Source organism: Poecilia mexicana, unplaced genomic scaffold, assembly GCF_051168715.1.
Source record: "Poecilia mexicana isolate PSO_F unplaced genomic scaffold, ASM5116871v1 scaffold_20, whole genome shotgun sequence".
Taxonomy (NCBI): Eukaryota; Metazoa; Chordata; class Actinopteri; order Cyprinodontiformes; family Poeciliidae; genus Poecilia; species Poecilia mexicana.
In genome coordinates, this window is record NW_028263389.1 from 25,726,899 (window position 1) to 25,742,667 (window position 15,769).

At 39.6% G+C, this 15,769-nt stretch overlaps 1 protein-coding gene across 1 annotated transcript; it reads right to left on the bottom strand.

Moving 5' to 3' along the window:
* Positions 1-2,798: 2,798 nt before the first annotated feature.
* alg14 (ALG14 UDP-N-acetylglucosaminyltransferase subunit) lies at positions 2,799-13,798 on the bottom strand. The gene is made up of 4 exons (XM_014970398.2): positions 13,616-13,798; positions 13,228-13,379; positions 7,840-7,962; positions 2,799-5,805 (listed from the first exon to the last, which is right to left on the bottom strand). The coding sequence occupies exons 1-4, from the start codon at positions 13,755-13,757 to the stop codon at positions 5,575-5,577; spliced, it is 648 nt and encodes a 215-aa protein (XP_014825884.1). The 5' UTR covers positions 13,758-13,798; the 3' UTR covers positions 2,799-5,574.
* Between the last annotated feature and the right edge of the window lie 1,971 nt (positions 13,799-15,769).

The window sequence follows — 15,769 nt, forward strand, 5'->3', positions numbered from 1 at the left end:
TTGTGTAACAAAGCCACTTTTTGACAGTATTGCTGTAGTCCATGTCTGTCAGCTTGGAGTCAAACTGCTGAGCAGCAGCTGAAAAACAAAAGTAAGAGTGAGGATGTCACCAGTTTGGGCCTGTTGGAAGGATAAACATTTGAAAAGTTTTGAAACACATTGAAATATTAAATAGTGTATTGGTTATAGGTCTGAGGACAAACACAGAAACTGTGCAGTTCCCTTGTATGCCGACGGTTAAATTAATAAGGACACACACTTTAACTCATGTTAAAATGAGGCGATCAATATTTAAAGTAAAAGCCTGTTTATCAGAAAACATAAAAATACAACTCAGGAAGAATCAGGGTTGTATTTAACAAGCCGGAGAAAAGAAAAAGGTGATTTGTATTGCAGTTGGAAAATATATTTACAATCAGCCCCGGCTCCAGACGAGTTTAGCAGGGGGTTGAATCAGCATATTGTGGGGGGACAGGGAAGACAAGGTTTTACTTTAATATAAATACATGAACAAACTTTTATGTAACCTTTCAAATAAAATAACCATGCTTATTAGTACAAAATAAGCAATAAGTAGCAATACATAGCACTAATAATATTACTCAAGTAAAACGACAATAGTACAGTGCAGTAAAACTACTTTTATAAGTACCTTTTTTCCCAAAAAAGTTACTCAAGTGAATGTAACAAGTACATGAACATAGATAACATCAGTAGTCTACTTGTTAATAAGCTTAACGTGATATGTTGGCATTAGCTAGCCATCATTTAGCTAACATTACCTGCATCCAACAGCTTTACTCAACTCACTTGGTATAAGTTTGGGGGGGAAAACTGTGCAAAGTTCTTTGCATTTTGTTGGTTTGCTGCCGTGATTCCAACACATCTGTGAAGCTCTGCCCAGCAGCAGATGTAAACCCAGCATGAGCGCTCATGTTGCGTTTAAAGGCATCTCGGAAAAACATGTTACAATGTGTTAACGATTAAACAGTTGTAAAGGCAGAAAAAAGTGAGAGGGCACATATATGGGAAGTGCAGAAGCCTCTACTGCATCAACTCAAGATAGGAATAATATGAAGTTGGCCACTCTGAGGTAAAAATAAAAAACAGCTTCCAGTAAAGAGGGAACACGGCTGACTCTGTGCCGCCAGGAATGTAATTGCTGGGTTTCAGATAGGTGACCCGGATGACGCACAAAATTCAGATGGACGTCCAGAAATGGATTTCTCCAGTTCAAAACAGAGCAAAATGAGGAGAGGTACCAAGATGGCAGATGGCAACAGGCAGGAGGTGAGGACCGGTCAGGGATTCGCTCTGGTGGGAAAAGGTGACTTACTGATACGTCGTCTGAATGGGAGATCAATGTGCAACAGAGAAGAGGCTGATCTTACTGTTGGTGGAGATGAGGTGACCCTGGGGTGACCCTGAGACTGAGACCGTTGGAGGGTGGACAGGCAGGCGAGCGGGTTGATCAGGGAGCGATCCAGAAGCGAAGGTGGGCAGATAAGAAGGAGCCAGGCAGGACAGGAAGCAGCTACCAGCATGCAGCTGATGGGGATGCCACCGGGAGGGAAACAGAACCAGCGAAAGTTCGACTCGGACCAGGAACGAGAACTCTGAGAGGATAGAAAAACAGACAAGTACGAAGTTAGAAACAAGACTGGGACTCACTAGTATCTGTTACCAGGAAGCTCAGGTACCACTAGATACGTAGGACCATCTGGCATCTGCCACCAGAATCCAGCTCCTATTTAACCACTCCTCCTGATAAGATGATGAGCTGCAGCTGGCTACGACTGTCTGACACACCCTGCAGGAGAGAAGGTAGGAGACGCACTCACAGCACTCAGCTCAGTGGATATGACAAGCTGTGGCACTGAGTTAGCCGCTAACAACGTCAGCACTCTGGGGACTACCAAGATAGGGTGTAAAAATAATATATCTTACCTTACATATGAATGCTTGTCTTTCTGAGTAACTGTCCATTAAATTACCTCAAAATACGATTTCAGCGATGCGAAGGTTACCCAGTAGAAAGTGGTCGCTGAAAACTCTGGCATTAGTTTCCGCACCTCCTGTTTTTAGCCGTAGTTTGTTGCACTTATCTCCTCTTTTTTTCAGTAAAGTTTTAAAATTAACTCCCTTGTGACCAACTACCCTTGAAACACAAAAATAACATTTATTTTTTATATATATTAGAACGTTTGGAACAACTGTACATAACACAAACTTTAGGGTTTTTGTTGCTGGATCAACAGCAGTAAATGGGCTGCATTTACTTCTTGCCCTCCATCTGCATTGGGTGACGTCAGTGCTATGTCTTCTTCTTTTCCATTATGGTGGATCGCAAGCAACTTTAAGGTGCATACCGCCACCTACTGTATATGACTGTGTAGCAACACCACTTTATATCTATTAAATTCTATTTTTTTAAATTTGTATTCTGAAGATAAATAAATAATTTTTTAATCTGTAAAAATCCCCTATATTTCCTTCATTTCCCAATATTCCTGTAAGACTCCATTCTTGACCAGTCCTAACCATTCTTCTGAATTTCTCCCTTTCAGCTTCAGATTTATAATTCAACAATGCGTGTTCTGCATTTTATTTCTCTCCACATCCTTCACATTCATCATTATTTTTCCTCCCTTCTAAATATAAAATGTCATTTAAATAGGTATGACCTACTCTTAATCTGATCATTATTATTTCTTCCCTTCTGTTTATCTCAGTAATATTCCTAATTAATACTGACTTTTGTACTTTATATAATCTTCCTTTCTTATGTTCATTCCACCTTTTTGCCATTTTTCTATTTCTTTATTCTTAATAAGTGATTTCCCTTCCCATTTCCCAAAAGGAGTTGAAATTATAATTGCCCCCTCTAAAACCCTTTTTGCTCATTTGTCTGCCTTTTCATTGCCTTTTACACCTTCATGTGCTGGTACCCAGCAGAACCAAGTATCAGTGCCACCCCTGTGTAATTTAAATAAACTGTGCTGAGTTTCTAATACTAAATCTTTCCTATTATTTCATTCTCCCTGAATACTTTTTAAAACTGCTTTAGAATCTGTGCATACCACCACCCTGTCTGGTCGAACTTCCTCTACTCATGTAAGCTTAATATAAATATAACAGTTTATCTGGTAATCTTTTGGAAATGTATATTTTAAACTCTGGTATATATATTCCTATTCCCACATACCCTTCTAAATTCTAAGAACCATCTGAACATGTTATAAGGTAATTAGAATATCCATCCATCCATTTTCTATACACCCTTGTCCCTTAGTGGGGTTGGGAGGCACTGGTGCCTATCTTAAGCTAACGTTCCAAGCGAGAGGCGGGGTCACCCTGGACAGGTTTCTAAATTATCTATGTTTTCCATGTATAAGAACTATCCAGTCCTAGATATTTAAATTCTGCTGCCCTTTCTAAAGGCTGCCCACATATAGGGAATTGTTCCTATATCAATATTTATCTTATTTGTAATAACCATAAAACAAAACTTGCTTGCTGATCATTTAAAACCCAGTGCTACGTCATCTGAAACCCAGCAACATTTAGAGGATAAACTTCCATCAAATAACTGGTTCAATTTTCATAAACCACAAACATTTCCAAATAGGTTCATGATTAAATTCATTCAAAAATGTCCCAGTGAAGCAGGTCTGGGGAGGCAGGTGAGGCATAATGATAAGATAATTTATATTGCTATTTTCACCCTGTGGTTTGCACTATAAAGTATTTATTTTTCATTTAGCTAAACCAATTTTGATTATTTTTTTCTTCAAAATCGCTGAATTTTCGCATTTTTCCACTCAAATGCTTGGAAGCGAAGCTGGTGAGGCAGCAGGAAGCTGAGCCTCACCTTGGATTGCGCCACTCGATGAGAGCATGCTCCTCCTGTCTGTACCTCACCTATGAAATGGTTAAAAAACATTTAATATATGGACTGATTTTTCATAATTTAGCTTATGCATATAATGTACAGTGTTTTTTGTCACCAACTGTGTGTGTAACGTGTTTTGTGTGTGGAGGAGCGATCAGAAACAGCAGAGAACAGATTCAAGGTGAGGCAGGCCGTTTTCTTGCCTCATCCCAGTTATTGGTCTCCATGTCTGTAGAGTAAGAAACAGACCTGTAAGCTAGCCATACAGTAAATACGTCAAGTAAGTCAAGTGCAGCCACATATTTATTGTTTCTCCTCTCTTCCATCATCAACATGGACGACTATATTTCTATACTTATCAGTTTGAGAGACAAGAGACATGAAACATAAGACGGGGTGCGAACAGAGTAACGCAATAAAACCGGGGGACTTAACGTAAGACCTGGGAGGAAACTAATGTGAGAGCGGGCGGCCCTCCAGGACCCACTTTGGGCACCACTGGTTTAGACGATGGCATGAACTTGCTTTACTAGTCTTTCAAATCTGATGAGATCATCAAATAAACCAAAGAAACAAGTAAATTTTGGGTCTTTTCCAGCACCCAACAATATTCCCAAGGACACCGTTTCAGCCCAAATACATTAAATGCTTTAAATACAAATCAAGTTAGAGGGTGATGATGAGGTATTGTATTCCTAAGATTATTAGATCCACTGGAGGATCACCGACTTGCTTCCTGTCTGGACTTGTGCTTCTGTTCTCTTTGCTTCTATTGTATCACTCAGTCACACTTGTACTTAGGTTTAGGGTAAGGTAAGGTAGTTCTAGCAGAACATTTCATCACAATGTCCTGGAGGCTCTTCTACTACCTCTTGAAATGGGTCGAATGTGTAAGGGCTTCTGGGAAAGTGAAGAGCAGTTAACTTAACCCTTCCACAAAGACACCACTGGTAGCGACTGGACATTATGCACAGTTTAGATCATTTAATCTGCATTCAGAAGACCAAATTAGCCTTGTTGATGAAATGGGTTTTATGTGTTTGGAATGTAGTTTATTTGTTTGTTCATTCACTGTTAACTTAAAAGTAGATTAACATTACCTGAAAAACTAGTTAATTGGTTCATTTGTTGCTCTGTGACGTCTCTGACTGTGAAGTCATGATGGTCTTACACTGTCAACTGAAATAATCTAAAGACAAAAAGAAAAGATAAAAAAAGATGTCGCTGAGATGAGTGGCTCCTGCCTTTCTTTGAGGAAAGGAAGCTTTTTCAAGTTTGGGCAGAAGCTGAGGTGGTTTAGAGAGAACAAAAAACTTTAAATACTATTAAAATACACCAAGTAACAACATTTGTTGTTCCAAAATAACACACTTTAAGTTAACTAATCCTAAGTGAACTCAAAGTATACTCATGATTAGTCTGACTTAAAGTATGCTTAAGTATACTAAAATTTAATATACTTAGTATATTTATTTTTCACCAGGGTTTCTTAGCTTGGCGGGATCAATTTTAAGAATACCACATTCAGGATCTGCAGACAGGTTTAATCAGGAGGTGGACCTCCTTCATATTTCAACTTTAATTATGTATACATCTGAAAACGGCAAGTATGAAAAATACATAAGTGGAACAGCAGACATTCAGTCCTTTCTTTGCAACTTACCATCCATGTTTATCACCCATCAAACTATTCTTCCCAGAAAAATGGCTTTGGGGTATTTGTCCCTCAGAGATGACCATTGTACAAAAAAATAGTCAGATACCAGGTACAGGATCCTGCCGGTTAAAGACAGTGTCTGCACTCGGCAAATGCTTTCAACATACACTATCCCGACTTTCTTTATTCCCAGAATTGTGAGTAAAAGTCCAGTTATACATAGAGGAACGCACGTCCCTGGACCATTACACAGCACCTGTGAAAACACACAGACACAAAGAGAAAGGGCTGAGCACATTTTCAGGATATAACACTGACAAAGATCAGAACATGTTTGTCTCTTCAGGATGGCAGTAAATGGGTCATGTTGGCTTTAATCAGAGAAATGGATGTTGTAAACACACTTGTAGTTGTATTCAAAGTTGAAGGCCACATTTAGACAAATTCTTCTCATGCTATGAACACAAAGTTGAAGGAGAGATGACTCTGTCTAAGGCCCCATATTACATTGGGCCGGCCCTGCATGAAGAGCTGCTGAGCTGCACATCTCTATGCTGGAATCTAACTGGAATCCCCTGGTAACCCTGTACACCAGTTCACCCCTGCTTTTAGGACATTTTGATATATTTAATTGTGGAATCTGTGGTTCAAATTATTGGTACAGTATTTTTGCTGATGTTTATGTGATATTTTGTGAGCTCCAAATGTAATGAGCCGAGTCTTTCTTTAGCAGTTGAGGTTCTGCAGTAACTTCTATTCACAGCCGCTCACCTCCAGCCCAGATCCCGTCAGCAGCAGTGCAAACCGCCTGGTAGTAAGGTTCGGTTAAGGTGAAGCAGAGAGCGAACAGTGAGCTGGTGGTACCGGGGCTCTGAGGTGCATCGTGGTGACGGTCACAGTGCCGTTTCTTTATATCAGAATGCTGGATTTCCACCAGAAAACTTACTAAGCCCGGTGGTTGGGACACTAGGGCAGTCATTCATTCAGCGGCCCACCGTGTTTTTCAGTTAAAAAATCTTTAAAGTTGGAAACATTTTTTAACTCAACAGGAAATTTGAGAATATTAAATGATAATTATTTATTAGAAGATTAATGCTTGAATACTGACTATAAAGTTTTGAAAATGCAAACATTCAATAAAACGTAAATAAATAAGCAAGGCTCAAGGAAAGCCTGGTGGCCCACCAGGCTTATAATACACCGAGGATATTTGATATAAACACAGACATTCCTTATATCTGTTGATAGGACCGAGTCAGGCTGCATTTAGTCCAGCACTGGGCAGCCTGATATAGTTAAAGTCAGAAGTTTTCTCTGCAGCTGAGCCATTTTTGTGATTGGAGTTGAGGAGGGTTCTGTCCCGCTATTTCGAGGACAATTATGAAAAATAAATAGAAAGAGTTTTTCTAACTTCAACATCAGCTTTTATTCACAAAGAAGTATTGGAAAAATATTTTATTGCCCATAATTTGATAGTCTATAGGGCGCAGATCCGGCCCCCTCCTCCTTACCATGGACCTGGAGTCTGAACAACATGGAGGCAGAGAAACTGAGAATCCATTAAGTCATGGACTGAGGGCAGCCATACTAGCTTATTTCGTTAATTTATTATAATTAGCTAAATATTACTGTTGAGGGGCACAAACAGGCCTCCTGACATACATATTAAAGAAAAATGTAAAAATTGAAAGAAAAAAAAAATCGAAAAGGCCACTAGGGGCATCAAGGATAAAAGGGGTAGGGACTCAAGCCCCTTCAGTTATCTTCAGGCTTTTTTTAGTGACTTGGTGTTAAGCCTTTTATCCATTATTATTTTTAAACACAATTCTTTGGTAAGCTAACATTAGTGTCTTTGTGTTCACATCATGGCAAATAAGCAGTTGTTTACATGCAGTACCTCGCGCCTGGGGATTACAGTTTGAGAAAGACTGCCTTAGAGTCAAGCAGGTGGTTCCTACTTCCAGCAGCTAAAGATATGGAAAGATGTTAGCTGCCAGAGGTCTGGAAATATCCAGCTGGACAGAAGGCGTTGCCACAGAGCAGGTCAAAAACAAAATTAGAACCTTGTGGTTCACACTCATGTTGTCTACCAAACCAACTGAACTCTGTGCTCTTGGCAGACAAGTCTCTGGAGCTTTTCTTCACATTGGTTTAACTCTAGTCTTAACTTCATCAACAGAAAAAAAAAATATTGTTTTCTGCTGTTGTGAACCATCTGAAAACAAATCAATAATATGAAGTGCAGAGAGAATCAAAAGACATGTTTCTGTCAAGGTTTTGGGTCACTCACCACATCAGGTTGGAGTCTGAACACCAAAGGGAGGGAGAATCTCAGAGCCTTCAGGGTACTAACAACAGAGGAACTCCATGACTGGGCCACCTCTCGGCTCCGTGGGATCCGATTGATGGTGAACTAAACAGTTAAAAGATAGTGAGGATTTTCTTCTTTTGGATCCGAGTAAATAATTACTCCCTAAACCTGACAACTTCTTGCTTCATGCTTGGCAACAAGAAGTGTTTGCGATAACAGGCAATGAGTAATTTTTATCATTGTGGAGGAGTGACGCCTACTTTTCTTTGCAGAATTTTCATTCAGCCACATTGGAAGATTTTCAGCATGAATGTCCTGTTGAAGATCATGCAACAACATTTTAATCCATAAATTCAGACGTTAATTAGGGGAATCCCAACTTTTTATTTTGTTTTCTGAACCAATCAGCGATGGACTTCCAAGTGTGCTCTAGATCACTGTCCTGCAATAGAAATTGATGGTTGGACATTATCTGCTATAGAGCAGAGATCATGTTTCCATCAACAAGTCATTCAGGTTCTGAAGCAGTAGAACAACTGTATACCACCACCATGATAGACTCTAGGTAGGATATTGTTTTTATGAAATGCTGTATTAATTTTACAACAGATGTAACAGGATGCACACCTTCCAGAAAATAGTTTTAAAACCCTAGAGCTGCAAAATATATCATCATAGTAAAATCAGTGTGCTCATGTTCCAAAGAATTATTTAGTGCTATAATTGTTGGCTAATGTGTTCAAATTGTTAGGAACATAAATTTTTCATGCCAATACACCAGTTGGAGTCTCATGGCAGCAGAATCTCACACAGAACACAAATGACATTCCCCAAAATGCTAAAAGTCACAGAGTGATGAAAGCACATATGAGAGAGTGAGAAAAGGACGTGATGCTGCAGCCCTGCTTCCAGACTCATAGTTGTCAGGGACTTTGATCAGGGCCCAATGTGTTGTTTTTGGAGATATTCCTTTTAAGCCAGAGTTAAAACACTTGTTGTATCCTTCCCAACTCTTTGAAGCAAATGATCACATTTCCCAGATAAGAAATGATATTTGATGGTCTTTTTTCATCCTCATCTTATGTGTGACCTCCGTACTTTTATGCTTTATTGACCTGCAATCCATCATCTCAACATTGATTTCCATGCTTATTCATTTGCTCATGTCTGGTGACCTCCACCTGCCTCATCAGGGATGCCTGGGCTGATACAGACCAGTCAGAGGCAAGTGACTCTCTTCAAACTTGTCCATTATTTGTCTTTCTGTAAATGGAAAGCAGTAACATGTGTCAGATCAGTGTGGGACACTGACATAACTGTTCTATGGAGTTCAAGAACACCATTTTTAGTTCTCTTGGTGCATTCTGGGACATATTTGGCTCCTCCCATTGCTCTCCAGCCCTGTCCTTTATTTGGAGTGGTGATTCATGATAACAATTGAATTCAGCCATCCATGTTTCAATTTATAATTAGCTAATATGGTCTTTTCAGGAACCAGGAGGATATTTGAAGTTTAGGAAACTTTATTGACCACATAAGTAAATGATTATTTTTATCATGGATAATGGCATCTCTTAAGGACACTTTTCCAGGTATGATGGACATCAATTAGCTGTGCTGCTAATAGAGGTTTGGGGCAGGACTAATTTGAAACCATAACCTTACATACAACAAATTAAAAGACACCATTTGTTCTCACTGTCTGAGGTTAAATCAGACCAAATCTCTTGTTTTAAGTCAGAATGAACAAAGTTATTTTCATTTGCTAAATGCCACAATAATGAGAGAAGGAGTATGTCAAATATTTATTTATTGATGTTTATGTATATTTCCTTAATGTGGCAGAACTGCCTTTGAACTGTATGGTTTGGGTGAAACCTTTGGGTTTCCTTCCACAAGTTTTTCACAATAGTTCGCTGTTGTTCTGGCCCATTCCTCCTGATGGAACTGGCCTAACTCAGTCAGGTTTGTAGGTGCCTCAATCTCACATACCTTTCCAGAGTTGCCCACATTTTCCATAGGACTGAGATGAAAACATTGACTTGTTCTTGAGCCACTTTATACTCTTGCTGCTTGCTGAGGGTCATTGTCCATCTGGCAGACTCCGATGGACCAGAGCTTTAACTCCTGCCTCATGTCTTCATGAGATGTGGATGTTGCTTCAGTATTTTTATATATTGTTCTTTCCTCATAATGTAATTTATTAAATTCAATTTCAATTCAAAACTACTTTTTAATCCCAGAGGAAAATTAAATATTGTTACAACTCATTTAATGAAAGAGTTATTGTAGATGGTCATAGCTGATGACACTGGCTCAGCTTATAGCAGGAAATGAGATCATCTACCATAACTACGAGGATGATACCCAGCTCTACATTATGATGTCACCAGGTGACCTTTGACCCCATCCAATCACTGAATAGATGCTTAGAACAGATAAATGTGTGGATGTGCCAAAACTTTCTCCAGCTGAACAGAAACAAAACTGAAGTTATTATCTTTGGACCTAAAGAGGAGCGAACTAGAATCAATGCTCAGCTTCAGTTATTACAACTAAAACCAGCGATCAGCCCGAAACCTGGGAGTAGTGATGGACTCTGACCTGAACCTTCAGAGCCACATTAAGACAGTCACAAAGTCGGCCTTCTATCACCTGAAGAACATCTCCAGGATTAGAGGACTGATGTCTCAGTGAGATCTAGAGAAACTCATCCATGCATTTATCTTTAGCCACATTGATTACTGCAACAGCGTCTTCACAGGTCTGACTAATAAATCAATCCTCCAGCTGCAGCTGATCCAGAAGCTGCTGCTCGTGTTCTCACTAAAACCAGGAAGTCAGATCACATAACACCAGTTTTAAAGTCCCTTCACTGGCTCCCTGTAGCTCAGAGGATAGACTTTAAAATACTGTTAGTTTATAAATCACTGAACGGTTTAGCACCACAATACATTAAAGATTTACTGTTGTTATATCAACCTTCCAGACCCCTGAGGTTCTGGTTCTGCTCTTCATCCCCAGAACCAGAACCAAACGAGGAGAAGCAGCATTCAGCTTCTATGCACCACAAATCTGAAACAAACTTCCAGAAAACTGTAAAACAGCTGAAACACTGACTTCCTTTAAATCTCGACTAAAACCCACCTGCTTAGAGTTGTATTTGAAACATAATCAATTAAGAATTTAATGATGGCACTTAATGTTATGTTTTGATTGTTGATTCTATGTTGCATGACTTTGTGTTTTTGTGTTCATGATGTAAAGCAGTTTGAAATGCCTTGCTGCTGAAATGTGCTATACAAATAAAATTTGATTGATTGATTGATTGACTGACTGACAGGAAGGATGTCCTGTAGCAACAACAGTCTGTATTACAACAGTTTGAAAAAGCCTTCCACTGATTTTTTTTCTTAAGGCAGTTTCATAAAAAGGGTGGTCAGGGTTGCCCATAGTTTTCTTGATTTTATACCATGTAAAGCAGCTGCTCCCTGTTGTAAACCACCCTGTTGCTCTGGCTACACATCATAAAAAAGAGCAAAGAATAAATATTGGCAAAAACAATCAGCCCTGTTTAAGAATGCTCCAATCAAGGTTTTTGCTGACAATTCCGAGGGCCGATCACTTTCAATCACTGATACTGATCACATGGATTGGCTGTTCAATTTTTGCTTTAGGTATAAATGCTACTATGTAATCTGGCAAAACAAAACCACAAAATCACCTAATATAGACAAACACACTCAAAAGACTTGCAGGCACAATGCAACAAGCATTTTGACTGAACGCTCAAAGAACATTCAGTCAAACGTTCTTTGAGCGTTACTATTAAACAGTAAGACTGTACGTTAGGACAAAGCGAAAGTTTTAATTCATATGTAGAAACATATTTCTAAGTTACATGCTGCAGCTTTAAGTGGGTGTTCAATGTAACACTGGTTCAATGTCTGGTGGGGTGGAAACAGCGCTACGTCTGAAATATTATATCTCAGTAGTGCGTCATGGCAGATCAACAGCGAGAGCAGAACCCAGCGTCTGACACCGCTAGCCCGAAGACTTAACTTATTTTTTGGTTATTTGCTTCGCTTTCTTACCATCATACTAATCCGGCTGAGTGCTGGCAGTTTTGTGCTGCTGCCAAGCTTACTGTGGGTAATACACTAATATTTAGCCAAGTCGTGGTTTAAAATCATGCATGGCATGAAAGGTTCCCCTGCTTAAATCAGCACACATCTAAGCCTGTCTTAGGTTTACCCATGACCATTAGGATGATTCAGGAGAGTCATGGGAAAAAGTTATGTGGTCAAATGAGATCAAAATAGAACTTTTGAGTTCTGTTTTTGAGTTCTAAGAGAAATGTATGTATTCCACCTTAAGTAGTGGAGACCTAAAGCAGTGGAAATCGTCAGCAGCACTAAGTTCCTGGGGGTTCACATTACAGACAACCTTAGCTGGACACCTCATATCACTTCACTGGTGAAAAAGGCACAGCAGCGCCTGTACTTTGAGACGATTAAGAAGAGCTTCGCTCCCCCCTCCCATCCTCTACACTTTCTATAGAGGAACCACTGAGAGCCTGCTGACCAGCAGCATCTCCATCTGGTCTGGAAGCTGCAAGGCCTCAGACTGGAAGTCTCTGCAAAGAGAGGTGAAGACAGCAGAGAGGTTCATTGGAACTCCACTCCCCCCATCCAGAACATTGCACACAGACGCTGCTTAGCCAGAGCAAACCAGATCCTCTCTGATTCCACCATCCTCTCCATGGTCTGTTCATCCGCTGCAGAACAGCCAGACTCAGAAATAGTTGTCCCTACTGGCCACCAGATTGTTCAACAATCCCATCATGAAGACTGTTTGAAAATACTAAGTTATATACAATCTGCACATTTTGGACCAGAACCCGTCAAATTCCTAAGCATTATGTTTGGACATTCCCATCATGTCTATACTTGCATAACTGTTTGAGCAGATGAAGGTAGTGTGTTTTAAGCATGTGGAAATTGTTCTCCAGGCTGAACTAGACTGGTGAAGCTCCACAGTTATCTTCCTGATATTTTGACTAATTTCCAAGCATATGAAACGATGAAAGCATTATGTCACAGAAAGCAGGCTTTTCCAGATCAACCACCAATTAACTCTGTCAGTCAATCAAAAGTTTGCAAACCCATGACGTCATTATCTGGGTTTTCGCTCATTGTTTACAGAAATAGTAATCATTCTGTACGTAAACCTATGATTTTGAAGTCATTAAAAGAATCCTTGACATACTCTCTCTCTCTCATTATTGTGGCATTTAGTACCGTACATGAATCATTCTGGTAATTCTAACTGATCTACTCAGTAAAGTCGACACATCAATGCCTGTACCTGGACGTCAGCGTGTGACTGAGGTTTAGAACTTTCAAAGGCGACAATTTTTTCCTCACTCATCTTGTCAGTGTCAGCGATCACGTAGTGTCGAGGTGTATAGGCAGCAGAGAGGCTCTCCATCAGCCGCATGATCTCTGTGGTGTGACCACCTAGAAACACGTAGAGCAAACAAACAGAAGAGAAGCTAAATCAACATGTAGCTGTATCACCCAGGGAGACTTGATCACCAGTTTCTTTTTACTGATGATCCGTCAGTAAAGTGAACACAGGACAGCTGGCCTGATCTGGTTAGACATGGTGGTGTGAGCCAGAAGAGGCTCTTACAGCTGTGTACCTGGCCAACTGTCTGACTGCAGTGCGGCTCTGTCTCCATGTTGAATCTTACCTGATCCTGCAACGACCAGAACCGCAACATGACTTCTGGTTTTGGGCGGATGATTAGATCCCGAATTTAAGACAAAATAAACCCGAAGAAGAAATAATAAAGCTGTCAGGAACAGAGAGAACACAACTCCGAAAAGCAACATCACAGCAACTACGGAGGCTGTTTAAACCAAAAAGACTTTACTTCTTCTCCGGAATGGTGTTGATTTTGTTGCATTGCGCCCCCTGTGGTTTGCTTCAGTGACAACTTGCATAAAATCTGCCTTTCTCGGACTCATAAATCTCTATCTTTTAGCTAATATGTTAACTGTTCCACACATTCCTCCATCCAGCTGGAACACTGAGTGCTTCTGCTCCTTTTTAAACTCTTCAAAAATGAACATTTATTTTTGAAAGAGGCTGTTTCAAGATCCATATTTTCTTTTTCTTTTAGCTGACTTGTCTCTCTTATCCAATGGATGTGCCCACTGTTGTCCTCATCATCATATGTTTCCCATGTGGCTGCACGACAGTGAATATGTTGCTAATAGTCCAAGACTTGAGTCTGGAGCAGAACAGGTGTTCTCTCTGTGCGACCCATGAAGCCGTCCTACCTCGGGGTACTGCTTTTCATTTTAAACGGGTAGATGAAGGAAGTGAGAACCCAGGGACTGGGTCTTCCGGCAGCGTCCGATTCCGGTCGGACAGATCGCCAGCCGCGATCCCCAACGAAGCTGAAGTTGGTTTCCAATTCTAGCTTCCAATAGCTAAAGGGCGATTCCACTTAATTTTTCACTACTTTCCGCTACTTCCCGCATCTTTAATCAACTCTAGTTTAAAAACTACAACTCCTAGACATTTCATACCTGGAATAGATTATTCTCCTCTTCAAGATGGATATTTAAAACCATGTTTGGGATTTGTGAAACAGTTTTCTGATTTGTGAAAACTCAGTAAAATTCGAATTTCACCATTTGTTTCATTTGGATCACCATAGACCTGCTCTAATTAAAAAAACTACTACAGCTAGACACTTCAAACCTGGAATATATTATTTTCAATAAATAGCAGAATATTTAAAACCATGTTTGTGATTTGTGAAACCTTTTTCTGATTTGTGAAACTTCAATAAAGGCTGATTTCTGACATTTTTTGGATATTGGTCACTCCAGCTCCAAAACTGCAACACCTAGACTCTTCAAACCTGGACTATATTATTCTGCTCTAATAGCAGAATATTTTAATCCATGTTTGGAATTTGTGAAACCTTTATGTGATTTGTGAAACTTCACTAAAGATCAGATTACTATTCACACTTATTCCATGCAGTTTTTTTTTTCTAATTCAGTTCTAATTCAAAACCACTTTATTAATCCCAATAGGAAATAAAATGTTGGTGTAACTCATTAATTTTTCAAAGAGTTATTGTAGATGGTGATGGCTGTTGGAAGGACAGATCTTTTGCAGGGGTCTGTTAAGTGAAGTTTCACAAATCAGAAAAAGGTTTCACAAATCACAAACATGATTCTAAATATTCTACTATTAGAGAAGAATAATGTAGTCCAAGTTTGAAGAGTCTAGGTGTTGTAGATTTGGAACTAGAAAATTCCTAAAGAAATTAAAATGGGGTCTGCCAAAGTGTGCCCATCGGTTTGGACCCAGCATTCTGATGCTAAAAATTAGCCTTAATGCTAAAGAACGCTTCAATGTAGTCAATAACCTGTGGAAAGTCAGAAGCATGTGGACTAAGCTGTACTTGTACCATTCAGTATGTTAAAATTAATGCATAAACTAAAATTTGACAAAATGCTAATGTTAGCATGAAGACTAGTATATGGGGCATCATTTGCATGTTCTCTGTCATTGACTTACTCCATTCAGTATACTAAACATGGCAAATAATTAAGAAATTTAACAAATAGGTTATTTTAGGTAAAAGGCTAATGCTAATGCGCGCAAAGCAGTGCACTAGTGGGGGGCAGTGAAATGCTAATGTTTGTGCTAATGTTAATGAACTGCTTTTGCAAGTCAGTCACTGCCTCCATGCATTGCTATGGGCAGGCCCCAATTAGAGCAGTTCTTGTGTGACCGAGATAAAAAAAAGTGGTGATATCGCACTTTTTGGAAGTTTCACAAATCAGAGAAAAGTTTCACAAATCCCAAACATGGTTTCACA